Source organism: Lagopus muta, chromosome 15 (assembly GCF_023343835.1).
Source record: "Lagopus muta isolate bLagMut1 chromosome 15, bLagMut1 primary, whole genome shotgun sequence".
Classification (NCBI taxonomy): domain Eukaryota; kingdom Metazoa; phylum Chordata; class Aves; order Galliformes; family Phasianidae; genus Lagopus; species Lagopus muta.
In genome coordinates, this window is record NC_064447.1 from 3017410 (window position 1) to 3042965 (window position 25556).

Below are 25556 nucleotides of genomic sequence, written 5' to 3' on the forward strand. Positions count from 1 at the left end.
AGATAAAGCCACAGAACTATTTGATGCGTCTTAAGCGGTTTCCTTTAATAGGAAGTGATGCTTTATTCTACCTTGTGCTTCTGAAGCAAACATTTGTGTTCCAAAAATATACAGTGTACACATTCTGTAGCTATAGATACAAACATTTACAAAGAGATGGACAGGCTGGAGTGGATTTGCGTGAAAAACTGTATGGCTTTCCATCTGGTCCTACCGCCCAGAGCACGACTGTGCTGCTCTCAGTGTGCCTAACAGACAGGGGCTACTGACAAACACCCCACTGAGAGATGTACTGAGCACGGTGCTTGTATCAAATACAAAAGGGTCGCCGCATGCTCCAGAGGGTTCAACTTGCTTGCCTTTTTCCACTCCCTCCCTTCATCCATGTGGTGCTCTCATATCCTCAGCCCACATTCAGAGTAACTGCTATCCTCCCCCTGGAGTCTTCTCTGCTCCCAGAGGTGGAGCCCTCCTGCAGGCACTGCCCAGCTTCCCAACGAAGAGGAAAACTTGGCTCTGGAGACGGTTGCTTTTCTCTGCAAGGCTTCCTCAGACCAAGGGAAGCCGTCACCTTCTGCAGTCTGAGCACGTTAGCGGATAGGCCTGTAGGGGAATGTCATTCCTGGTATGAATGTTTGTACAGGGTGAGCTGGGAGTGCAGGGTGAGCTGGGAGAGCGGGGTGAGCACTGTGTGCAGGGTAACCCAGAGGGGGGGTGTGGATGTGAGGATAGAATCCTGGAGGCAGAGCGCTGTGGGCCGGTTGCTGTACAGGTCCTGAGATGACCAGCTGCAAAAGGCTGCAGAGAGAAGTGCAGACAGTTGTGTTACTTTGAGAAGGCAAACTAGCTGAAAGCAAGCTCATTTTCACTTTGTGAGCACTCTTCAAGTGGATACTGCTTTCTGCTGAAAGTGTCTTATTAAAAAACACTGCTGTGAGCAGAAATGATGTCATTTCCACTAAAGGCAACAGTGCTGCTTTTGAGTATTATTCCTTTTTCTGTAATCCTCACAGGTTAACAAGACAGGGAACACCAAGCTGGGTGCAGCTTCCCACAGCATGGGCACCACCAGGCTTTTGCAAGGGGAGATTCTACCTCTGAGCATGTTCAGCTACTACTGAGAAAAGATCAGAGGTTTGCTAAGGGTGAGAGGTGAGAAACAAAGTACAGTTAAGCTCTGGTTTGGTTGAAACCATGGGGGAGTTAGGAGAATGGGATAAGTTCGGGATAGGTTCCACACTGTCATTTTGTTCTCCCTTCTGTTTAATGCAGGTTGGGTAAAAACATCTCTACAGAGGGAGTCACGGAACTCTCCTCAAGCATCCAGCTTGCAGGGGAAAAACAACCATCACCCTTAACCTGATACTAAGCTGCGTCTGAACAAAGGCCAGCTTCCAGACAGCAAGTACAAATTTTTAAAGGAGGTTTTGTCTCAACAGCTCTCAAGTATGTGTCTCAGGTACTTGAGACACGGGTGCAGGAAGGTCTCTTACTTGTTGTGTGGTAGCCTGGAGCACACGGTTCTCAAGTCATCTGAAAGAGAACAGAGTACAGATCAACAAGGGTCAAGCAGAAACGAGAGCAACTTTCTTTGTAAGGTCAGGTTACTGGAAAAGCTCCACAGATCCACAATCCCATTCTCAAAACAGTAAGATATTTGTAAGAGAGAAAATGTTTCTCTATTTCTTCAGTTCTTGCCTTAGCTTTTTCTGCTTCACGCTTCATTCTGTGTTCTACTTTGAACCTTCACTACCACTCAGGAAACAATTTCACCTGAAGGCAGCCCAAGCCTTAGCACAGCACACACAGCAGGCCTGACACAGCTCTGCCCAGCTCCTGCCACCAGGAACCTGCAGCCAAGGGAGATGGCAGGTCCCAGCTCACTGTGCTTACAGCCAGCCCTGCCTCTACCCTATAAATACGAGATGCTGCTGACCTCCCAGGATAACAGAAGAGCTCAAGCATTTGAAAACAGTTCAGGCAAGATGACGTTCAGACATACAGTGCCAAGAACTGGGAATCTGAATGATCTGACCACAGGAACACATCTATCAATAAGTAACTAAGACAGCTAATACAAGGTGTGACTGCTCCGTGAATACAGTGCTTACAATGTCAAATGCATTGAGTCAAAGGGCAGGAAAAGGACTGGTTTTCAAAACAGGAAAGACAGACAAAAGCCACACTAACAGGCTTCTTCAATAACTTCGACTTAAAATGCACAGACTGTAATACTGTGTCATTGAAGAACTGAAGGCCCAGAAGTTCCAGATAAACTGTCTTAATTTGCTTTTCTCATCCCTTGTTTAACACATGAACCTCATGGCAATCTACTTCACAGTCTCTCCTCCAGCAAGTAAACTTAGAGAAGACAAACTGAAAAACAACTCAAGAGTGCTTTTTAACTAGGTACAAGTAATCCCTGGCCCCAGACTGCGTGGGGAAGTACACAGCTTTCCTGGAAAGCAATTATACAGTCAGGATCAAGCTCTGCCCACGCTCTCAGCTAAAGTAAGCCTCACAGATGCAGAGTCAATACTGTGCCTCATCCTCTGGTGAAGGAGCAACCTTTGACTGACATTCAGCTGCATGCTCATCAGCACTGCATGGCTTCCCATCAGTTTAGGATTTCAGATCAGGCTTATGCTGCTCTGCAAAACCTCTTTATTTAAACTGCAGAAGTTTCAGTGACTCATGAGGTTACCACCATAAGAAATGGTTTCAATACTTTCTTCCTACTGTAAACACCACGACGTACAAGTGACCCCTGAGCCAGTCAGAAGGCAGCCCAGACTGCTCTCATGAGAAACACAGGAAGAACTGCAGGCTGGAGTCTCTGCTGGAGAACTAGGCCAAGCAAGGCAACTCTGGGCTCCCTCTGGCTCCTGGTCATCACTTTCTGCATTTTACAGCAAGTTTACAAAGCTGGTGGAAAAATAAATTAAGCTTTTAGTGTGCCAATTGGGACAAGTGCTGCGGTTTCACATGACACATCTGCCCTCCGCTCTCAAAAGCTGGCCCCAGAATTATTTTTCAAAGCAGGGAGAGTTCAGAGGGGGGCCAAGACCCAAGCAAAGAGCCTTAGCAGGATAAGGTCACGGCCCTCTCATGAAATGGAGGAAAAGAAGCCAAAGCCAGGTTCCTTGGCAGCCCCACTGACCACTTACCTCGGGTGCAGAGGAGCGCTCCTGATGCCATGGCCACTTGCAAAGCCTGAGCCAGTCTGTCCAGAGCCAGTTCAATCTCTTTGGATGCATTGAGAGGATTGAGTTCATCAGACAGCCTGTTGATTTCCTCCACGAGTGGAACCACATGATCAAAGGGTATCAGCCCCAGGCGCCCGTAAAGGTTCTTCTCTGTTAAGTGTCCCTGAAGCATCATAAGAACCTGCAGGACGCTCAGATGCAGTTTTGAATACAGTTGATGGCAATCTCCATCATCTCCTTCAGCCGAGTCCTTGGCAATCTTGCTGGTGGGGTGTCCATTGGAGAGAGAGGCTTTCTTCTTCCTTTTGTAAGCCAGGGGGGCCTTCACACACCAACGGATCAGCCCCGTCAGCGGGGTGAGCTCTAAAAACCCTATGGGCAGGTTGGCTGCAATAGGAGTGTTCAGAAAGGTGATGAGGATCAAGCGGGGGTCTTCAAAGATCCAGGAAACAATCAACTCGAGCAGGTCTGAAGGAGGGATGAGGTCATCTGAAGAAAGGGAAGACGTGGCTCAGTGAGCAGGACAGGACAGCACTCCAATTCTCTCACACATACACACTTTCTGCACTGTCACTACTGCGATTTCAGAGCCTCCCCAAGTCTGCCATTTTTTCGTGAAGCAATTTTGCCCCTGGGTGACACAACCATCACCTCCTGTTAACCTCAGCTTTTGTTCTGAAAGCACCACATCAACTTTTAACCCTTTCCTCAGCAAAGCTCTTTTTTGTTATTTTCTTTCCAGGCACGCTGCCTTTTGTGTACCCAAATCTTGTCCCCAGAACACAGGAGGCTGCCCAGTCACAGGGCAGTCATTGAAAAACAAGATTTCCTTCCCTGTAGCATCAGCAACATCTCAAATCAAGAAATTAAGTAACAATAATAGTAAATAAGAAATTCCTACAACTCGTGCTATTTTTTTTCTGACATTTTTAAAGTTGGATGAGATTTCACATGGTTGCACAAAATTTATATAAAATACTGAGGGAAAGTATGCTACAAGCTCTACTTCTAAAAGCCTGCATCTCTCTCTCATCAACATCAAGCTACTGAGAAGAGTGAGCAAAACACTTCCTTTATCCATACCAAATAGCATTTACTTTTTTCCTAACGCCACGCAGCACTGGCATTTAGCACATGGTTGTGTGTTGGCCTATCACAAGTTGTCTCACTGGGTAAAAATAAAACAATCTTCTTTTAGGCACATGCATGTTTCTAGTCTCTGAGCAACACCGACACGAGTCAGGATGTATCAATACGAGGTGATGCACACACAGGAGGTAGGTACACTGTTAACTGCATTTCATATCACTGCTCAAGAGCTTGTGAACATCCAGAACTTGAATTTTCTCCATTTTTGAAAGGAATTTGACTGGCAAACAGACCTGAGTCTATCTGCTGGCTAGCAGACACAACAGGGAAGAAAAACTGCCCAGCCCAAGTAGAAGTGCCCTCATTTCTAATGCTGCTCAATCAAAGAGGTCCCTTTGTCCTTTGCCCACTATCAGGTGTTACCTGGCTGCTTCTCTGTTACAGACTCTCCCTTCAGTTACTCCTTACTTTCTTCCTCACCCCAGCAACACTTGAGGTCACAACTCTGAGCTGCTGCCAGCAATAGTTCCATTGTTACAAGCATCTTAAGAATTTCTACAGTTAACTGCTTGCAACAGTTAATTTGTGTTGCTTTACACCATACCTCTTGCTCTGTAAGACACAGCCAGGAAATATTTACCTGAGGAGAGGTCATAGAGAGCTGTGACCGCTGTGATGAACTGGCAGCAGAAGCGAGGACTGGCACTGAATACCTGCTTCAGGGTTTGGATGGACCCTGGCACCAAGTTGCAGTAGTCATCAACCAAGGCTCGGGCCAATCTCACACAGAACACCGCTGGAGTTCGCTGCAGGGATGGAAGGCAGCACACCATGAGAAGCAGCTTAAAACAAATCACAGAAAGTTCTATAGAGCTGGCTTTCAGTTCACTCTGCCCAGACACTCCCTGCTCAGAAGCTTTGCTTCTGAGGTTCACAGGTTCAACACCTGTGTTTCCACTTTCCCAAAATCAAAGTGCATATAAATGACCCATTCATAGAGAGAAGTAAAATCTTAACGTGGAAAAGCTCTGTGCAACCCCCACATTGTCTAAGAGCTGCGTTCTTTAAAAATAATCTACTGACTCTTCTGCTGCCCAGGATACGTCCCTTCCTCTAACAAAGCTCAACAGATGGAACATTGTACACAGATTAGCAAAAGCTCTGCCCTGTGTTGGAGTACAGGATGGATGTGAGCACAGAGGGTGGTGAGGCACTGGCACAGGTTGCCCAAGGAGGCTGTGGATGCCCCATCCCTGCAGGCATTCAAGGCCAGGCTGGATGTGGCTCTGGGCAGCCTGGGCTGCTGGTTGGCGACCTGCACACAGAGGGTTGGAACTGGATGAGCATTGTGCTCCTTTGCAACCCAGGCCATTCTGTGATTCTACGTGAGCACAGAGTGACACATCACAGTGTGACAGAAGCTGCAACAGCCGCCCGTCAGTTAAAACCACCATGGAAGAGGAGTTGCCTGCAAGCAGCTGTGACCAACCATGAGGTGGCACCCACTGCAGCACGGCCCTTTGCTCCTTCCCACGGTGATTCGTTCAGCCATAAATCACACCTGCAGCCAGAAGGCAGCACACTCCAGCACAGGCACTCTGCACACAGCCACCGCCATGGAAACCAGCTTTCCCAGTAAAGCCATCCTGTTGTCATCCGCTTTGTTCCCTTGAGGGCTGAAGAGCGATGAGAAAATGATCTGCCGAACCGAATCCTTGGTTTGCTCTTGGAAATAATTGCACATGATCTCAAGGAGCTGAAGTTCCTGAAGCGAAGTCAATCTCTGGAAGGAAACAGAAGCAAAACAGCGAATCGCACTGGGGATTCATGAGAAAAAGAGGGCCGGCCGGGCGTTCACAGCTCGGTGTTCGCCAACACCACACCAAACCCCGCATCCCCTCAGGCCTCGCGGGGTCGGGCCGCACCTTGGGCGGAGCACCGCGTTCCTTGGGGACCTGGAAGAGGAATTCTTCCAGCAGCTCAGCCGGGCCTTTATCCACCAGAGGCAGCGGAGCGCTCTGCAGCTGGCTGCTGAAGTAGATATCGAGGTGATACAACACCTCCTTAGCGGCGCTCAGCGCGTCCCGCCGGAGCAACGAGTGCCGGATGTCACTCATGGTTCTCTCCCCTCTCCCGGCTCTGCGCGGCCTTCTCGCCAATGCGCATGCGCGCAACCGTGGGGGAGCTACGGAAGCTCGCAGGGTCCAAAAGAGGTCGAAGGCGTTCAGCGCGCCCCTCGCTGTGCAGCACTCTCTGTTGGTGGGGCTGCGCGCTGCACCCTCATGCTGTGGGTGGCGAGTGTCACTCACTGTGCTGTTTTGGCCACTGTTCCCTGTCCCCAGGGCCCCCCCCGCGGCCTACAGGCCGCGGGGGGGGCCCTGGGGACAGGGAACCGTGGCAGAAACCCGAGTGCATGCCCCATCCCACCGCACAGAGCACCAAGTTGAAACCACCAAGGTGCATAAAACAACCCCCAGCGGGCTGCAAGTGGTCATTTCCCCTATGTTGTCCACCTGGGGTGCACTGCAATCCGGTGCTCTCAGTGTTTCACAGCTGCTGGCACTGATTGAAAGAGGTATCTATTTTTTCACTCAACAGACCTTTGTTTCCATGAAAAAACACCATATGGAGCCCAAGGCCTTGCACGCTTGTTGGCTGGGCTGTTGGCAAAGCCAGCATGGCCCTCCCTATAAATACAGGTGTCACACCTCCTTCCCCTTCCAGTGACCAGGGGACGGCTCCACAGGTACGTCACACTCCTGAGGATCTCCCTGCAAAGCCATTTTCTGCAGCTCAGGTGAGTTTTGCTTTGTGCAAAGGCTGCAGCTCACGGGCATCGCCTGAGCATCTGTGTGCATGCATACATCCACAGGTGCCTCACCCGTGGGGGCATTGCCATATCATAGCATTACCAGGAATTGGAGCATTAGAAACTTCAGCATTTGCCATTGTAGCAAGGAGGGAAAAATGGGAAAACTGAGTGTTTTTATCAGACTGGTTGCTCCGACCACTAAAACAAGCCTGGGGGGCCACAAAGCTGGGGTTGTTTCCCAGTCCTACCAGCAGATCCCGTTGCTGCTCCAGGTGCTCAAGGCACACAGGCTTGGCCACAGTTCAGATCTGATCGTGTTGGAAGGACGTAGTGAAACATTACCCTGACTGCCTTTCCTGTGGATGGGGGCTGCTGTGTGGCGTTGGAGCAGGTCCTATAGTGCTCTCCTGGGTGCAGACAGGGCAGGAGCAGTGTGGCTGACATGGTAGCCCCAGGTGCAGAGAGATGTCAGGGGGCAGATGGCCCTTGCCCCCTCCAGGGAAGGATGCTGCTGGCATGCAGGAGTGCTGGGGGTATGCATCCCTCACTCTGCTCCAGCACGGGCTGCTATAGGATCTTTTGGATACCTGGACACACCTGAGGAGCAATGAGAGAGGCACAAACTGAGATGCCCCCTTCCAGGTGGGTCATGGAGAGCAGGCGAGCTCATGAGCACCTGCGTGGCAGTGGCTGTGTCCATGCATAGCTCAGTGACCTAAAGATCTGCAGCACAGCACAGGGAAGCAGCTCTAAAGGAGGTCCTTCCAGCACATAAAATGCCCAGAAAAGCCTTGATCTGCACCTGTGCTCAGGGCCGAGGAGGGCTCCAGCTGGGCCAACACCTCCTGCTCCCACAGCACTTGTCACCAGGCCCAGAGAGGTGTCTGTGAGTGAAGGAGCAGCTGCTCTGAGTCACCTGGAATGGCATTTGTTCCTGTGCCAGAGTTATCAGCTCAGGCTCTGCAGGAGGTCTGGGCTGCCTGCAGGAGGATGGGCAGCACTGGGACAGCAGGATGGGGCCCCATATGAGGCAGGGACAAGGTCTCATTCCCCTGGTCTGCAGATCATCCCTGCTCCTTTGCATGCAGGATGGCAGCCCCAAAGCTGGTGCTGGAGCTGCTGACTGCGGCACTGCTGCTGCGTGCAGCCGCCACGCTGAGGATCAGTGCCTTCAACATCAAGACGTTTGGAGACAGCAAGATGTCCAACCAGACGATTGCAGACTTCATTGTCTCTGTGAGTGCTGGGGGAGAGGAGCAGCACTGGCTGTGCCCTGTTCCTGGGATGTATTTGGCTTGGGGCAGCCAGGCACTTGTCCGTCTGTGTGAGCATACATTCATGCATGCATCCACGCCTCCATCCATCTGTGCCTCTATCCATGCATTTTCCACGTCTCCACCTACCCTCCTACCTGCTGCCCTCCAATCCCCATCTCCAGCCCAGGCTGTCTCCATTCTCACTGGCCTCTGCCTAAGGACAGGAACTGCTCGATGCCACCCAGGCACCTCATAGCAGCTTATGACTAAGATGCTGCTGGCATGATGGATGCTAGAGAGATGGTGTTGGAGGCCCCTGTGTCCCTCTATGGACCTCCAAGCCAGGTGGATCCTTCTCAGGGCTCTCTGTTCCCCAATGGCACCACATGAGCAGCTCCCAGCCATGGGTGAGCAGCTCCCAGCTTGTTCCTGCAGATCCTGCTGGAGTACGACATCACCTTGGTGCAGGAAGTGAGGGATTCTGACCTGAGCTCGGTGAATAAGCTGATGTCCCAGCTCAACAGGTGACCCTGATGGCACTGGGTGCCGGGTGCCAGCAAATGGGTGCTGGGGCAGAGCCTGGGCAGCATCTTGCTGCACTGCAACACCTCCAGCATGGCCAGAGAGGTCCTCCCTCACTGTCTCCACGTTTTCCTCCCAGCGCATCATCGTACCCCTACAGCTTTTTGAGCAGCATCCCCCTGGGTCGGAACAGCTACAAGGAGCAGTACGTCTTTATCTACAGGTAAGGGATGCCACCAGTGTCCCCCTGCCAACTGCTGTCCCATCCTGGAGGGAGCTGCACCTTCCCACTCTCCTCCTTCAGGTCAGACATTGTCTCTGTGCTGGAAAGCTACTACTATGACGATGGCTGCGAGTCCTGCGGGACAGACATCTTCAGCAGGGAGCCCTTCATTGTGAAGTTCTCCTCTCCCACCACACGTGAGCAGAGCTGCCACATGGTGGCTGTGTCACTGTTCCCACTGACACTGCTGCCCCCAGCCCCACCAGCCCGACTGCTGGCCTAGGGGGCTGCCTGAACCCATCATAGGGTCCCCACTGTGGTCACTCATGGCTGCAGGGGCTTCTCCCATCTGAAGGTGCCCCAGGGTTTTCCCACATTGTCCCATCTTCCATCACCTCACAGCTTCCATCACGGGGCGCTTTCACACACTCCCATCTCTCCTCCACCTCCTGCCTCCTTCCCAAAACCACGAGAGCTTGGGAAAAAGGAGAGCAACAGAGCTCATAGGCTGCCCTGGCTCCATGCCCGGGGGCTGACGGCTGTGTCCTTGTCAGAGGTGGACGAATTTGTCATCGTGCCCCTGCACGCAGAGCCCAGCAATGCCCCAGCTGAGATCGACGCGCTTGCTGACGTCTACACGGATGTCATTGACAAGTGGGCAACCAATGTAAGTGGCACTGAGATGTCCCTGCTCCTTCCCTGGGACGCAGGAGGGCTGTAGCACATCCCAGCAGCCATCCATAGATGGATGCATCTCATGGAAGACCTTGTGTGCCTGTCAGAGCGGGTGCCACCCCACAGTGTGTGGGCATAGAGATGGCATAGAGCTGCAGGCTGGCTCCAATGCCCTCTCTGCCACAGAGAGCTGGATGGGTCCTGCTGCCCTGTGTGAGTCTGAGGAGCCATTGCTGTCCTGTAATGTCCGTTCCTAGCCTATAGGCATGGCTGAAAGGCTCTGGAGGGCTGCCCACGCCAGATATATGGCCACAAAACCCCACTGACTCTTGGGGCAACCCGAGATCAGGGCTCACTGCTGGGCATTGGACCCGTGCGCAGCCATGCTGTGGGCACCAGGGCCATGAGCCAGGCTCAGCGCAGTGCTGCCCTGCAGAACATCTTCTTCATGGGTGACTTCAATGCTGACTGCTCCTACGTGACCGCGGAGCAGTGGCCCTCCATCCGCCTGCGCTCCCTGAGCTCCTGCGAGTGGCTCATCCCCGACAGCGCCGACACCACCGTCACCAGCACCGACTGCGCCTACGACCGGTGGGTGGCACAACAGTGGGCACGGGGACTGCCGTGGGGGGAGCAGCAGGTGCTGACCCCCCCATTGCCCTGACAGCATCGTTGCTTGTGGCTCTGAGCTGCGCCAAGCGGTTGAGGATGGCTCTGCTAAAGTCAACAACTTCGAGGAGACTTTCCGTATCCAGAACAAGGATGTGAGTGAAGGGGCAGGGGCTGGGTGATGGCAGGGGCCTGCTGAGGGGCTGATGGTTTCACCTGGTGCTGTGTTAATCCAATCCACAAAGCCTCTGTGAGTATGCACAGGCATCCAAAAGTGGCCCTGCTGCAACCTGTGCACCACTGCAAAGCAACATTTGGGGTCTGGTCTGCATTTGGGGCTGGAGTAGAACCTTTGTGCCCCAGCTGGACGCAGCAAGGAGACCAGACCTGGGCAAGCAAAGCCACCCCTCTGCTTTCCCTGCACTCAGGCTTTGGCCATCAGTGACCATTTCCCAGTGGAGGTGACGCTGAAGGCCCGCTGAGACCTGCGCCAACAGCCAGCGGCGAGGAGTCCACGCGCCACCAGCTCCAACAAAGCTCTGTGACCGTTTGATTTGCTGCGTGCTGCCTTTGCAAGGAGCCAGCCCTCAGGGGTCCTTCCATTGTGGGATGCCCTCAGCTTGCATTAAAATGATGTCATGTGCAGCCCTTGTGCTCTGGAGACAGACTCAGGCTCAGTTGGTGGCAGGGTGCTGCTCCCACACGAGTGCCATCAGTGAGCTCACATCCCCATGATCACACACCCCATAAGCACCATCCTGTGTGCGTGCTGTGCACCCCCACCTGCCCACTGATGCACACACTCCCTCTCACACACACTCCTCCATATGCACATTATCCCATGTGCACACAAACACACTCCCTTGCACACATCCTGCCCTGCAAACCCCACCATCTCCTGTGTGTCCCAGAGCAGCTCCATGCATGTGCCTTCGCTCCTATCCTATAGGACTCATTTCCACTTTTCTATGCCACATTTTGGGGACACACCTAAGGGCATGAGGGTGCTCAGCAAAGGAACACCCCTAGGGAACAACCATGTGGTCGGCAGGATGCTCAGAGTGCTCACCCATTTGCCTCCACCTCCCGTCCAAAGCTCAGCAACCCCCTCCCGTGTGGCATCCCTGTCATGGAGCCAAGATGAGAACATCAGGCCCTGTAGGTGGGAAGGGCAGCTCCTATCTGAGCAAGTAAGAAAGCAGGCTGCTGGGAAAGGCCTGGGAGGGTTCAGGCAGGACCTGTCACTCTTGCTGAGTCGCGTGACGCAAGCAGCTTTTCCTACATCATGGGGCCACATCCTGCTGGAGCCCTCCTGGCTGCAGGGTGTCTGATGGGTGCTGCTGATGATGGTGGCAGGTGGTGGAGGATGTGAGTCAGCTCCCACTCAGTGGTGCGGTGCCTTCCCGGGGGTTTCAGTGCTTTCTCAGAGTTTCAGTGCCTTCCCAGGTGTTTTGGTACCTTCCCAGGGTTTCAGTGCTTCCCCAGGGGTTTCAGTGCCTTCCTGGGGGTTTCGGTACCTGTGGATGAAGAGTCCCACCTGGATGTTTCATGCCCTGTAGGACCCTGCATGCTCCAGCAGCCCCGCTGCAAGGGAGGGCCATGCCTTGGGGCATCAGTCCCAGAGGAGAAAGAGGAAACGCTTCTCCCAATGGAACTGGGCCACACACTGCCTGCAGGGATGGTGCAAAGCCTGAGCAGGAATGCAAAGGTGTATGAGAGGGCACCGGACTCACCCCGTGACTGATGGTGAGGATGCCATGCCAGTGGTGTGTGCAACAGCCTGACGAGTCCCGGCATGATGAGGTCACCTCCCTAGCTGCCAGCTCTGTCCCCTGACCCTCTGGGATGAGGTGTGTGCACGGGGACCCTGGGATATGGTCCCAGCCATGTTGCAGCCTCACCAATGGGACTGGGTCGGCACCGCACCCTGGACTGCATTGAGTCAAGAGCAGGGCTGCTTTGTGCAACCAACGGAACTGCTTTGGGTGCCCAATGGAGCTGCTTGAGGCCACCTGCAGGGTTGCTTTGGGTGACCAGTGGGGTGATTCTGGCTGACCATTGCAGCTGCTCCAGTCATTTGCGGCTCACCCCTTGCACAGAGGCCCGTCGTGCCACTGAAGATCCAACCGGCTTGACCCGAATGCCCTGCCGTTTCCTTCTGTTCCTTCTAATTACATCTGAATCACTTGCATTAAGGCCATCCCCTCCAGTCACCTGCCTTTCCCCCCCCCCCCCCCCTCCCCCATGGCATAGTGCTGGGCTGGGGGCACTGCCAGCTACCCACCCCAGCTGCACACCTCGAGCTCCCCACATTCCCCACTGGGCTGCCCCACTGCTCCCACTCCTCCCCAGCCCCTTCTTGGTGTTGAGCTCAGAGATGCTGACGCTGGCCCCACCCTGCCCCTGTGCGGGTTTTGGTTTCCCAATGTAGGAAGCAGCCCAAACCTGTGCCAAAACACCCACGGGGGTGTCCGACTCATCCTGCTTTTCCAGCATCTCAGCTGGGAATAAAACAGCCCGCCTGCTGCCAGCAGGGCAGAAGTGCTGCGTGCTCACACGGTAAGGATGGAGCTGGGGCTCAGCGCCTTTCAGGGCTGCGATGTGATGGGCTGGGAGCCAGGTACCTGTGGTGTGGGCACTCACTGTGGTTCATCCACGGAACTGGAGGAACCAGGGTCTGCTGGAATTAGGAGTAGCTCCCGCACCTTCCAAGCCTGATGAGCGACGCAATTCCAGCACAGAAAGCAACCGACTGTGGGGAGCAGCATGGAAGAGATGAAGGGGGTCTGTGGCTGAGTTTAAGGATGCAGAATAGCAGTGCAAGGTCAGGAGGGGACTGCGAGCAAACAGAAGGATGCAATACATCCTGGGGTGCAGGCAGAGAGGGAAGGAGCCTGTAGTTGGAGCAGGAGAGCGTCATGGGGAGCAGGGCTAGGAGCTTCCAGAGCTCACAAGTGATGGGTAGAGGCGCTCCTAGGCAGAATGAGCCTTGTCTTCCTCTGGAATTTGTGGCAGCCCACCTGCTGGCTCGGTATCCAACAGGGCACAGCAGTTGAGAAGGACCTATGTGGATTTTTTCACTCTATCCCCATATGCGAAGCCCTTTCCAAGCCCAGAATAAAGCCTGGCTCCTGTCATTGAATCCTGTGGCTCAGAATCCCTCCTGGAAGAATGGGGACCATGGTGCTGGCACTGTCCCTGCTGAGCACGGCTCTCCTGTGCCCAGCCACCGCCGTGCTGCGCATCGGTGCCTTCAACATCCAGGCATTTGGGGACAGCAAGATGTCTGATGAGAGTGTGGCAGGTGTCATCATCAATGTGAGTACAGCCGGTGCTGCGTGGAGCATGTGGGGATGGGCTGTGTGCAAGGACAGAGCTCAAATACAGCCCCTGTGCTGGAGCTGCTTGGGGACACGGTGGTGGCTGGAACATTGTCCCAGTGCCAGCCACCACAGTGCCAGGCTTCCTCTCACCATCACCACTGCAGATCCTGCGCCGCTATGATGTTGTGCTGGTGCAGGAGGTGCGTGACTCTGATCTCAGCGCTGTCACCGAGCTTCTGGAGCAGCTCAACAGGTACGAGTGGGGCTGGGGCTCTGGGGCTGAAGCCGCTGGGGTTAAAATGCTGGCACTGCGCAGGGAAAATGAAGCTGCTTGAGCAATAAAAGGAAAACAAAAGAAATTCTGTTGAAAGACAGTTTGTTTTCTAGAAGAGGAATAAGAGGAAATTGTTGTAGCTTCACAGAAGGAAATGGGAAGGAGCAGCTGAGGTGCCTGCGGGCAGCTTGGAGCCTGCTGGGTGTCATGCGGTGCTTCACCCTGGGGGCACAGGGGTGCCAACGGGGCAAAACCCTTGTGAAGGCTGAGGTCACACCTGTACACAGACGGCTGAAAGGAATTACAACTCTGGCACACTGAATCTGGAAAATGCAATGGGACGGGGGAAAACTGAGGCTGAGGATGAAGTGGGACCACACGGCTGGGGCTTAGCCTGACAAAATGTGACAAATCAGCTTCAGAGCAGATGGGGAGTGGTGGAGGTGGCTGTGCTCTGAGGTACAGAGCTCTGCACAGCCAAGGGTGCCACAGGGATGGGGGTACTCCACTGGTGGGACTCAGTGCTGAGCGAGGCTGTGGCAGAGATGAGTGCTCCCAAGCAGGTATGCCCGGCCCATGTCCTCACCCCTTTGGTTCCCTCCTGCATCACCACAAAGCTGGCATGGCAGCAAGGGTGACGCCAGGCCCTGCAGGCTCCAGGCTGCCAATTAATTTAGCTTAGATGCAAATGAAGATGGAGAGTATCCCTGCAGAGAAATTGTTGGCAGGGGTCAGACCTGCACCCTGCTGCTGTATAGGGAGAATGGAGCTCGTGGCTGGGGATGGTGGGTGCCTCAGGGCTGCGGTGCCCATGAGGTTGGCAGAGCTAGGGTCATCCCAGGGCTGTGCCAGCACCGTGCCAGCTGTGCAACTGCCCTCCATTTGCATGCCTGCAGTGTGTCCTCATCCCCATATGACTACGAGATCAGCGGGCCCCTGGGACGGGACAACTACAAGGAGATGTACCTCTTCATCTACAGGTAACGGGGTGGGCACGCTGCTGTTCCCCTTGGCGTGTTGCAGAGGGGACACAGGGGTCCCATGTCACCGGATGGAGTTCAGGACAGCAAAGCCACTATGGCAGGGCTGAGCTGAGCGAGGGGCCATGCTGGTGGGCCGTGCTGAGCCCGGGGTCACCGTCCCCTCATCCCACAGAACAGACGTCGTGTCGGTGGTGGACACCTATCAGTACGAGGATCCACAGGACATCTTCAGCCGAGAGCCGTTCATCCTCAGGGTGTCAGCACCCCACAGCAGTGAGCAGCGTGGGGTGAGGGATGGCTCCTCAGTCTGCATGAGGATGGGTGAGCAGGCTCCTGTTCCTCTCCACACAGAAGCGGAGGAGTTTGTGATGGTGCCATTGCACTCAGCCCCGCATGATGCTGTTGCTGAGATCGATGCCCTCTACGATGTCTACCTGGCTGTGGTCAACAAGTGGGGGACAGATGTGAGTGCCCCAGCAGCACCATCCCCGCCATGGCCCCGTCTCCTTCCAGGGGAGGAAGGGATGGCCACAAAGCTGGGCTCAGGGCCAGGCTCTGGGGGTGGATAGCTGAGCCCCCGCATCGCCCTTTCCACAGAACATCATGTTCCTGGGGGACTTCAATGCTGACTGCAGCTACGTGAAGCAGAGCGACTGGGCCTCCATCCGCCTGCGCAGCAGCGACGTCTTCAAGTGGCTGATCCCAGACAGCGCCGACTCCACCGTGGGGAAGTCAGACTGTGCCTATGACAGGTGGGTGCTGCCGTGGCTCCGTGCCACAGGGCCCCACAGAGGCTTCCGTGGAAGCAGTGCCCACTGCGTGCTGTTCTCTTGCAGGATTGTGGTGTGCGGAGCCAAGCTGAAGCGGAGTATCGTGCCAAACTCAGCCGCTGTGTACAATTTCCAGCATGCTTTCCAGCTGGAGCAGGAAGAGGTGAGCAGGGATCATCAGCAGGACTCAGTGTCTGCTGTGCACGGAGCTGTTTGGGACAGCATAGCTGAGCTGCCCCACGTGCAGCAAAGACAACCTGGTACCACGAGGCTGCCAGTGCTTGGGATTAGGCAGCCTGGGCCCAGCCATGTGGCTGCTGCGCTTCTGAGCCAGCACAAACGCAGGGTGAAGCAGCGTCGGCAGCCCCAGGTGGCTCAGCCATGGCTGCAGGTACAGCAGAGAAGGCATGCAGCCCTCACCTAAGGCGCACAGCTGTCCTCACAGCCAGCCAACATGAGGCTGAGCATGCTAGGAGATGCATGCAAGAACATGTGAGGGGGATTTGGGGATTACTGCCCATCCCTGTGAGAAGAGAGATGTATGGGGCGTTTCTGTGGCTTTCATGGGCAGAAACGGGCATGGCAGGGGCAGAACTCCATGACTCCCAGGCTGGGGACATCCCGTCCACATCCAGCAGCCACAAAGATCCCACACAGCGATGACAGCCACCCCAAGGCCCCATCAGTACTGCGAGGGGCACAGGGCTCACACAACTCTGGTGTTACTCCTCCCTGCCTCCTGTCTTCCTGCAGGCCCTGGCAGTCAGCGACCATTACCCTGTCGAGGTGAAGCTGATGGCTTGAGTTCCTCCTGCTGCCACAGACAACAACCCAGATCCAGCTCCCACCAACCCCCACGAAGACGCTCTCTGCAGCCCCATCCATGAGCCCTGTATGTGGGATGCTCCTGAGCCTGCTCTAGAGAAGAGCTGTGGACAGGCCCCCATCCCATGGCTTGTGGCAGAGCCCTCCCAATCCAGCAGGAGCCAGGAAGCAAGCAGTGACTGCAGACAAGCTTGGGAACGAAGCACACATCTCCCACATCATCAAATGCTTTATTGACAAACAATTAGTAGTTGGACAGGAGGAAGGATACCCAAGGACATGTAGGCTTGATCCACAGTGTTGTCAAGGCTCTCTCTGCTTGTTCCTCGGGTGAGCTGAGCCAACAGCTCTCCCTGCCCTCAGGAAGGCAGCTGTGGTGACAGGCACTCTATGGGGACTAACAGGAGGGGGTGGTTGTGGTGGCCACAGAGCAGGCAGCATCTCACCCATCACTCACACTGCAGACGGCTTCACTGTGAAAGTCTACAAATAATGCAGTGTTTCAGAGGGTCACAAAAGCTCCTGGGACCGGGCCACTGTTCCTCAGCTCTTCTTCTTCTTCAGCATCTCCATGTACATTGAAAGGGATTTCTGGATGGAGTCTTTCGAGACAAAGTTGACAAAGTTCTGAATGTCTTCCTCCCGGTGAGCTAGCATGTGGTCCAGCACTGCCTTCCTCATCATGGTCTTGGTGAGCTGACGGGCATGGTCTGTGGAGAGGACAGTGAGCATGCAGAGCGGGCATGGTCCCCACTGGTAGCAGCCAACTCTCTCTCACTGTCATCATGTGCTGCTGCCTCCAAAGCACAGGTAGCATGCATTGGAGGGCTCTTTAAAAAAGCATGGGGAGGTGCAGGAAAACTCAGCTGCCTGGAACCTGACCTGGATACATTCTCATGCAATAAATTCTGATCTCTAATCCACTGTGGAAATGACTGATCTACTTTGATACATTAGAAAAAGCAGCAACTTCTTCCTCCCTGTGTCCTCTAGAGCCCAACCCTCACATTGTTACACATTACTGAGATCAAGACAGCAGCAGCTGAACAAAATCATCTGTTTTTGGAAACTCATCTGCCTTGACGTGTTCCCAACTCCTTCAGCCTCTAGAAAATATTCTGCACGTGCCAAACATCCCACACAAAAGCCATCAGCACTGTCCCCAAGGGTTCATCCCTGCTGCACACACTGGACTCTGCCTGCCATCCCAGCCATAGGCTGCACAATTCAGCATGGAAATGGGGATGCTGCTGGAGCACTGCTGCCTGCTGGAGCTGACTGAGGCCTTCAGCATGCATCTGGTCACGCACACCATGCAGGTGTAAATCTCTTCCATGACATTGCACATATCAGTGAATTGAGAGTGAAAATCCCACATACCCAGGACCCAAAATTACTTTAGCACCTGCCTACTATGGACATTTACAGCCAGATAAACCCTTGCTGGCTCTGACTGAGTCACGAACAGCACTGCCTGCCACTTACACCTTCACTTCACATGGCAGCCCCGCACACCAGCTCCTGTCCCCCCCACACCCACACCCAATTGCTGCCCCGAGGGCAGCAGCAGCAGCAGGAGGTGCCTCCCTTACCAGGCAGAGCCAGCCACTGTGCCACAACAGCCACAGCCTTCTCCTGCAGCTTCTCCTCTGGCACCACCTCATCCACAAGGCCGATCCGATGGGCCTCAGGCGCAGAGTGCAGCAAGCCCAGCTGGAGGGAGCGTTCAGCAACTCGGTGCCCCACAGTATTCACAAATGTGTCCTTAAACCTAGGAGAGATGGCAGGAAAAGCTTTTGCAGGTGCACAGCACGCACTCACAGGAAAGCATGCTCCCAGCACTGGTTTCAGTATAGATTGCATAGTCAGAACTGAGGCACTGCACCCTCCAACTGCAATTACCAAGAACTCTGTCAGGAAGGATGCAAAGCTACATCCCAGTGGCAAATCAAAGCTTATTAAAACCTTTGTGATCTCTTTTTAGGGACCTCTCTGTGACACTAGACACGAAAGACACTGGCATACCAGAAGGGAGCCACAATGCCCAGCTGGGCTTCGTTCAGGCCGATGACATATTTGGGGTTCTCCGCCATGATTCTGTAGTCACATGACAAGGCAATGAGACATCCTCCAGCTGGGCTGGATCCCTGGCAAGGAGAAGGAAGCAGCGAGTTCAGGTCAGCCCTCATGCTCCAGCTGTGAGTGCTCATGCACCCTCAGCAGCCTCTCTGTTTTCTCCATGACAGGGAAGACACAGGGACAGAGCTGCCAAGGACAACACAGATGTCTCCCCAAAGCTCCAATCACCTGACTCAAAACTGCCACTAAAGATGTCTGATATGCTTGCTAGATTTTACCCTTTCATTTTTAGTGCTCTTTGTTTCTGAAAATCTAAGTAACTGCTCTGCTCCCATTGAGTTTCACTCTTTAATTCAGAGACTCCTCCAGAGAAAACACTGCTGGGGTTGCAAAACCTGCAGAGATTTGTTATGGCACTTTCTTATGAGCCTGTGACCCTCACTGCCATCTAAACAATTTCAATTTCAACCACAATTCAGTGCCTGCTTAGCCCTCACAGGATGCCTGCAGAAAGCTGGTCAGAGACCCAGTCATCTTCAAAGACAGACAGACACAGAGCTACGAGCAAAGCAGTACTGCACTGAAAAATGAAAACAAGATGCTGACTGGATAACATATTTAGGAACACTGCAATTCAAAGTGCATTTCCCTGCTGGCACACAGCTCTAGCAGGAGGAAGACAAAGCAGACAGAAAGGAATAAGACAAGGATGTGCCCCACTGCCCAGCTTCCAAAGCACTGCTGTCCAAAGGGCGGAGGCCAATTATTTGCAGTACTGCACAGCTCCCACCCAATCTCCTCCCCTCCAGCTACAAAGGCAGTGCAACAGCCAGGCAAACAAGACCAGACAACTCCCATGAGTCTCATCTGTGCAAAAGAAACAGTATGCACATGACAGGCACTCTACAGACTAGCAAGCGACTTCCTGGGGCCGAGACTGGCTCTTGCTGCACAAAACAGTGTCTGTGATATTTAGGTCTGAGCCCCTGTTAGCCAGACATGAGTGCAGTGTGAGCTCCCCATCACCCAAATGCTGCTGCATCTCAGCATCATGTGCAGCATTACCTGGAGACTGCGATGCCCCCCACTCCCAAGCATTCCCACACCCCGGTGCAGCAGACCTGCACATCCCAACACTGTATTTGCTTCAGCAGTGACAAGACTGGTTTGGGGGCTGTCCCTGCACACACGACAACATTACACAGCAAGCAGCAGAGCACACAGAGCAGCCAGGAAAGCAAATATAAAGGACTTGCATTGACTGCAGCGACTGTCACCATGTTGGAGCCGTACAGCCGGAGCCACATCTCCTGCACAGCTCTCCAGAACTCAGCATAGCGCTCCGTGCTCTTCCCACACATCTCCATGATGTCCAGGCCAGATGAGAAGACTCTGGGGATGGTCTGGAACAAAGAAAACACAAATATCACCCAGAGGCAAAGCGTCCTGCAGCACACTGCCATCCCAGAGCAGCATGTACCGAGGTGATGATCAGGCCCCGGCAGGCCCGGTCGTTCTCCAGCTTCTCCAGACTTATGCAGAACTCAGTGAGGAAGTCCAGGCTGAGGCTGTTGACCGGAGGGCTCTTGAACTTCATCGTGGCTACACCTGAGCCGTGGTAAACACAGAGGCATCAGAAACCCCACAGCAGAGCAGCACACACCACTCCTATGCCTGTTGTGCTCAGAATTCCTTCTGAGCCTTTTTGCTTTCCCAAACACTACTCAGGATCTACTCAGATCCTATCTTTTCTCCCCCTGGTTCTTCAGGCCTGCAGCCCTTCACCCCTCCCAGACAGGACAGCCCTGCCCCAAAGGCCTTCCCAAGGCCCTGAGTCCAGGGCAGGCCCAACAGGAGGGGCCCAATGGCCAAAGGAGACCCTGGGAAACATCAAGCAGAGGGGACACGGCCCCGTGACATCTACACCTGGCTGCCAGGGCACAGAAATCCCAACAGCTGCTCCCTGGAGGACAGCCTGCTTCTTCTGGGTACACAAAGCAGGGACCCTATGGAAGCTGGGATCTGCACGTGGCACACAGCCTCGCCAAGTGCCACACCTGGTGACATCTCTGTCCCCACACTCTTCTCTCTGCTAGCCCTATATGGCTGAAGGCAGAACATATGGGGCTCTGGTGGCTCTCCATGCCCAGGGCTGCATGGTGGGGCTCAGTGGGGTGATGTGACGCTGTACCTGAACTCGTGTCCAGCTCCACCAGGATCTTGTTGTTGCTGAAGGCACGGCGCTGGGTGGAAAGGAGGCCAGGGGGCTGCCAGGCAGCTTGACTCCAAACCTGTGGGCTGCTGCGGGGAAACAGCACACCTGGGGGATAGGGGTATGAGGGCAGACAGGGAGAGAGGCATAGGGACACCATGAGCGCTATGAGGGGGCACGGGGACACCATGACACACTGTGGGGGGATACAGGGACACTGCAGTGCACAGAAGGGTGACATGGGAGGAACAGGGACATGGCACACCTTGGTGCAGTGACATGGGGACACCCGAACACATGGTGGGGGTGATCGGGACACCCTGACCCCTACAAGGAGACATGCCACAATCCTGACACGCTGACAGCGGCCACGTGGGGACATGGAGGAACCCGACCCAGCGAGAGGGCACAAGTATACCCTATTATGTATAGAAAAGGGCCGTGGGGGGACACGGGGCGCCAGACCACCCCCCGTGGGGCAAAGTCCGTGGGGATGCTCCCGCTCGGACCGGCAGCAGGGGACACGAGAACTCAATCCCGTTGATAGCACAGCCGTGAGTGGAGCACCTGATCGAGCGATCCGACGGCCAAGGGTCACCGCTGCCGCCGCCATGTTCTCCGGGAAGGCCAAGCAGACACGGAGCGGCCCCAAGCGTCACAGCCCCGCCCTGGAGCCCCGCAGCCCCGTTCCTTGGCGCTGAAAGTCACGCCCCCAGCCTTTAAGCCACGCCCCCAACCTTTAAGCCACGCGTTGGGACCACGCCCTGGTCCCCATAGCCACGCCCCCCCCCCCCCCCCCCCCCCCGACTCTGAAGCCCCGCCCCCAGCCGACCGCGCGGCACTGAAGTTCTGCCTCCCCGTGGTGGCGGGTGTGAATCTCAGTGCTGTGCTGTGCTACGCTATGCTGCGCTGTGTCCTCCTGCACCATCACACCTGCGCCATCCTGCACTGCTCTGCACTGCCCTGGACTACACCAGCCTGCATTAGGCTGCACTCTGTTGTCCTGCACTGTCCTGTCCTGCCTTCACCATCCTGCACTACTCTGCCTCGCTTAGTGCTGCATCGTGCTCTGCATGCTTGCTCCACCTGCTATGCAGACCCCAAACCTCCCCCACCCTGCTGCCCTCTGGGTTCTGCCTTGCACATCTGAGCCTGGTGCAGCTACATCCCGTGGCAGTGTCCCCGTGGCGGCCCTTGCAGGCACAGCTCAGTCTTTGGGCAGCAGGGCTCTGGTAGCTCCAGGGCTGCAGAACCAGCCACATTGGGGCAGAATGGCCAGGGGCAGCTCCTCTGGTGGGAGCTGTGAGGCTGCACCAGCACCTCTTGTAAACTTCATCACAGTGGAGGCCATTCCAGGGAGCAGCACAGGACCTGGGGCTGCGGGCAGACTGCATTCGGCAGCAGCATGGCAGGTTCAGTGCTGCCTCTCTGTCACCCTGCAGGGCAGCTTGCCCGATGCAGCGCAATGGGCTGGGAACAGGGTGGTGTGGGCTGTAACTGTGGTTCATCCATGGAACTGGAGGAACTGGAATCTGCTGAAATTAGGAGAAGATTCTGCACCTTCTAAGCCTGATGAGCGGTGCAGTCCCAGCACAGAAAGCAACCAGCTTGGGGGATCAGTATGGGAGAGATGGTGAAGGCGGTCTGTGCGAACCAGGGAATGACTAACCAATCAGTCTGATCTCAATGCCAGGAAAGGTTACGGAACAGACTATCTTGAGTAGGATCATTCAGTGTGCGTGGGACAGCTGGGGGATCAGGCTCAGCAAGCATGGGTTCCTGAAAGGCAGGTCCTGCTTCATCAATCTCATCTCTTTCAGAACAGCAAAGCTGAGCTGCCCCAGGTGCAGCAAAGGCAATCTGGCACTCATGAGTGGGGGGTAAGGGTGGGCAGGGAGAGGGGCATAGGGACACCATGAGCACTGTAGGGGGGCATGGGGACACTGTGACCCACGTTGGGGGGTGACATGAAGACACTGCAGTGCACAGAATTGGGACGTGGAGGGAACAGGGACTCGCCAACCCCAGGGTGCATTCCAACGCACATTGAGGGAATATGTGTGACAACCCTGACACTGATGGGGGCTGTGCAAAGACATGGAGGAACCCGACGCAGGGAGAGGGGACAAGAGGACCCCGCAACATACCGAAAGGGGTCGTGTGGGGACATGGGGTCATACGGCACTCTCCTGCTTGGACCAACAGCAGGGGACACGGGACGTGGGGACTCACCATCCTGCAGGGGAGCGCACCTGACAGAGTGATCCGGCGGGCGAGGGTCACCACTGCTGCCATCATCTCCCGGTGGGTCAATGGGACGCGCCGCAGCCCCGGGATCCTCACGGTGCCGTCCCACCACCTGGCGCCGGAGCCCCGAACCTTGGTGATGAATCCCCGCCCTCTGGCTCCGAAGCCACGCCCATTGTCGCACAAGCCCCGCCCCTTGGCGCTGAAGCCCCGCCCCCAGGTGGCCTCGCGGTGCACACGTGCTGCCGCCCCGTGGTGGCATATAGCGAAGTGCACGGCGATGTCCTGAGCCTTCTTGTCCTGTCCTGCACCGTCCTGCACTGCACTGACTGCACCATCCTGTTTATGCCATCCCACCTGCGCCATTCTGCACTCTTTCATGCTGTCCTGTATTGCTCTGGGCTGCACCAGCCTGCACTAACCTGCACTATGTTGTCCTGCTCACCATCCTGCGCTGCCCTGCTTGTTTGCCCTGTAGTTTCTCTATTGCTGCATAACCCCAAACCTCCTCCCCACCATGCTGTCCTCTGGGTTCTACCTGGGCCCAACGGAGGCACATCTGCCAGGAATGTCTCTATGGCTCCCCTGTGGGCACAGCTCAGTCCCTGGGCAGCAGGGTTCTGGCAGCTCCAGGGCTGCAGGAACAGCCACGTTGGAGCAGGATGGCTGGGGGCAGCTCCTGGCTTCGGTGGCTGTGAGGCTGCGCCAGCACCTCCTGCAAACCTCATCACAGTGGAAACCATCTCAGGAAGCAGCACCAGAGGCTGGAACTGGAGCTGCGGGCAGACAGCATTCGGCAGCAGCATGGCGAGGTCAGTGCTGCCCCTCTGCCTGCTGCTCTCTGCCACCCTGCAAGGCAGTTTGCCCAATGCCCCAGGGCTCACGGCCCGCAGTCTCCCTCTGCTGTGGCGGCTGCGGCAGCTGGAGGAGCAGGTGGGTGCTGGGCAGCCTGGGGGGCGCAGCACAGCAGGGCGCATCCCTATGGCATCCTTCACACCACTCCATTGCAGTTTCGTCGGTTCCAGGAGGTGACACTGAGCCATCTCCAGAGCATCGCCAGGAACTACAACATCTCCTACAATATCGACAGCCGCTTTCGGTCACTGGCAGAGCAGGCAGAGGCAGCCGACGCAGCTCGGGCTGCCCTGGGCTCTGAGCTGGCCCGCCTGGCTGCTGTCAGTCGGCAGCTGCAGCGCAGAGTAAGGAGGCTGGAAGGGCGAGCCCAGAGCCCCCGTGCTGAGCCACAAAGCCTGCAGGATGCAGTGCGCAGCCAGCAGGAGCTGCAGCATTCAGTGTCCCTCAGTACTTTCAGCTCTCGGCCCCTCAAGGTGAGGCAGCAGCAGCATCAGTGGGAGCAAAGGCAACGGATGCTGGTGGAGACTGGACCCAGTAGAATGCCTGGGGAGGATGCTGAGCCCCTTGGTGACACCAAAGCTGTCACGGCAGTGCTGTCCACTTCAGCCACTGGCCCCCAGGAGCAGCTCCCGGCCCTCCAACAGCTGGAGACAGGTGGGTGCAGGTCCCTTACCTGACCAGTGGAACGGGAGGGTGGTCCGGTCCTGGTGCTGACAGGTATCAGAGCTCTGTATGACACAGCTTTGCCTTTGGTTCCATTTTAAAATATGGGGCTCCACCCAAGGCCTGTAGTGAGGGTTGCAGGGATTGCACAGCCCACTGTGAAGCCCTAGGGACATCTGTCCTTGTAGCAGTGACTGAGTGCTGCTTTCCCTTCCCAGTGTGCAGTGTGGGCTCCGTGCTGCTGTTCTCCAACACCTCAGCCAGCAATGGTGCTGTGCTCCAGCCGAGGCTGCATGTGGGGCTGCGGGAGCTGTCATTGTGCACCTGGCTGCTCACCCCAGCCCCTCATCTCGGCACTGTCCTGTCCTACACCAGCGAGGCTGAGGGCAGCAAGCTGGCCCTGCACGGGATCCACCCTGGGTCTGCACGTTTTGTTATCGGGGACACAGAGTTTCGGCAGCTCTCAGTTACACCACTCCTGGATGGCAAATGGCACCACCTCTGCCTCACCTGGTCATCCAGCTATGGCCAGTACCGTTTATATGTGGACAGGAGGATGCTGGCTGCTGGCTCTGGCTTCCAGCAGGGCTATGAGGTTCCTGCTGGGGGCTCACTGATGCTGGGCCAGCAGCAATCCCACAGTGGGGACTCTGTGCCCTTTCTGGGCCAGCTGGCTGGCCTGGCCCTCTGGAGCAGGGCTCTGCTGCCTGGGGAGGTGGCCAGCATGGCTACTGGGCAGGGGCTGCCCCATGGGCCCCTCCTGACACTGGCTAATGCCACCCTGCAAGGTGAGGTGCGCAGGGGGAGGTGTGCCTGCCTCCAGAACTGCCCATGATGGCTGAGGGAAAGTGCTGGTTCCTAGTGTTCATGGTGGCTTGTAGTGCCTGGGCAGTGTGAGCTGCATCCCCTGGGTGATGGGACACAGGCAGCAGG

General features: G+C 55.6%; 5 protein-coding genes across 5 annotated transcripts; 3 read left to right on the top strand and 2 right to left on the bottom strand.

Annotated features, from left to right (window-relative positions):
• Nucleotides 1-8: 8 nt before the first annotated feature.
• On the bottom strand, nucleotides 9-6456 carry INTS15 (integrator complex subunit 15). Its single transcript, XM_048961380.1, has 6 exons — nucleotides 6221-6456; nucleotides 5857-6078; nucleotides 4936-5101; nucleotides 3168-3695; nucleotides 1494-1533; nucleotides 9-798 (listed from the first exon to the last, which is right to left on the bottom strand). Exons 1-6 carry the CDS (start codon nucleotides 6410-6412, stop codon nucleotides 591-593), a joined length of 1356 nt encoding a protein of 451 aa, XP_048817337.1. The 5' UTR covers nucleotides 6413-6456; the 3' UTR covers nucleotides 9-590.
• A 1740-nt stretch (nucleotides 6457-8196) lies between these two features.
• Nucleotides 8197-10874, top strand: LOC125700920 (deoxyribonuclease-1). Its single transcript, XM_048962235.1, has 8 exons — nucleotides 8197-8343; nucleotides 8799-8887; nucleotides 9025-9108; nucleotides 9190-9305; nucleotides 9663-9775; nucleotides 10220-10374; nucleotides 10451-10547; nucleotides 10821-10874. The coding sequence occupies exons 1-8, from the start codon at nucleotides 8197-8199 to the stop codon at nucleotides 10872-10874; spliced, it is 855 nt and encodes a 284-aa protein (XP_048818192.1).
• Nucleotides 10875-13563: 2689 nt separating this feature from the next.
• LOC125700563 (deoxyribonuclease-1-like 2) lies at nucleotides 13564-16546 on the top strand. The gene is made up of 8 exons (XM_048961383.1): nucleotides 13564-13710; nucleotides 13880-13968; nucleotides 14886-14969; nucleotides 15145-15245; nucleotides 15324-15436; nucleotides 15570-15724; nucleotides 15809-15905; nucleotides 16496-16546. Exons 1-8 carry the CDS (start codon nucleotides 13564-13566, stop codon nucleotides 16544-16546), a joined length of 837 nt encoding a protein of 278 aa, XP_048817340.1.
• A 232-nt stretch (nucleotides 16547-16778) lies between these two features.
• Nucleotides 16779-21562, bottom strand: ECI1 (enoyl-CoA delta isomerase 1). The gene is made up of 7 exons (XM_048962244.1): nucleotides 21426-21562; nucleotides 20838-20966; nucleotides 20127-20254; nucleotides 19903-20049; nucleotides 18593-18714; nucleotides 18160-18338; nucleotides 16779-17277 (listed from the first exon to the last, which is right to left on the bottom strand). The coding sequence occupies exons 1-7, from the start codon at nucleotides 21469-21471 to the stop codon at nucleotides 17111-17113; spliced, it is 918 nt and encodes a 305-aa protein (XP_048818201.1). The 5' UTR covers nucleotides 21472-21562; the 3' UTR covers nucleotides 16779-17110.
• A 2347-nt stretch (nucleotides 21563-23909) lies between these two features.
• On the top strand, nucleotides 23910-25458 carry PTX4 (pentraxin 4). Its single transcript, XM_048962236.1, has 3 exons — nucleotides 23910-24038; nucleotides 24116-24614; nucleotides 24842-25458. Exons 1-3 carry the CDS (start codon nucleotides 23910-23912, stop codon nucleotides 25456-25458), a joined length of 1245 nt encoding a protein of 414 aa, XP_048818193.1.
• The last annotated feature ends 98 nt before the right edge of the window (nucleotides 25459-25556 follow it).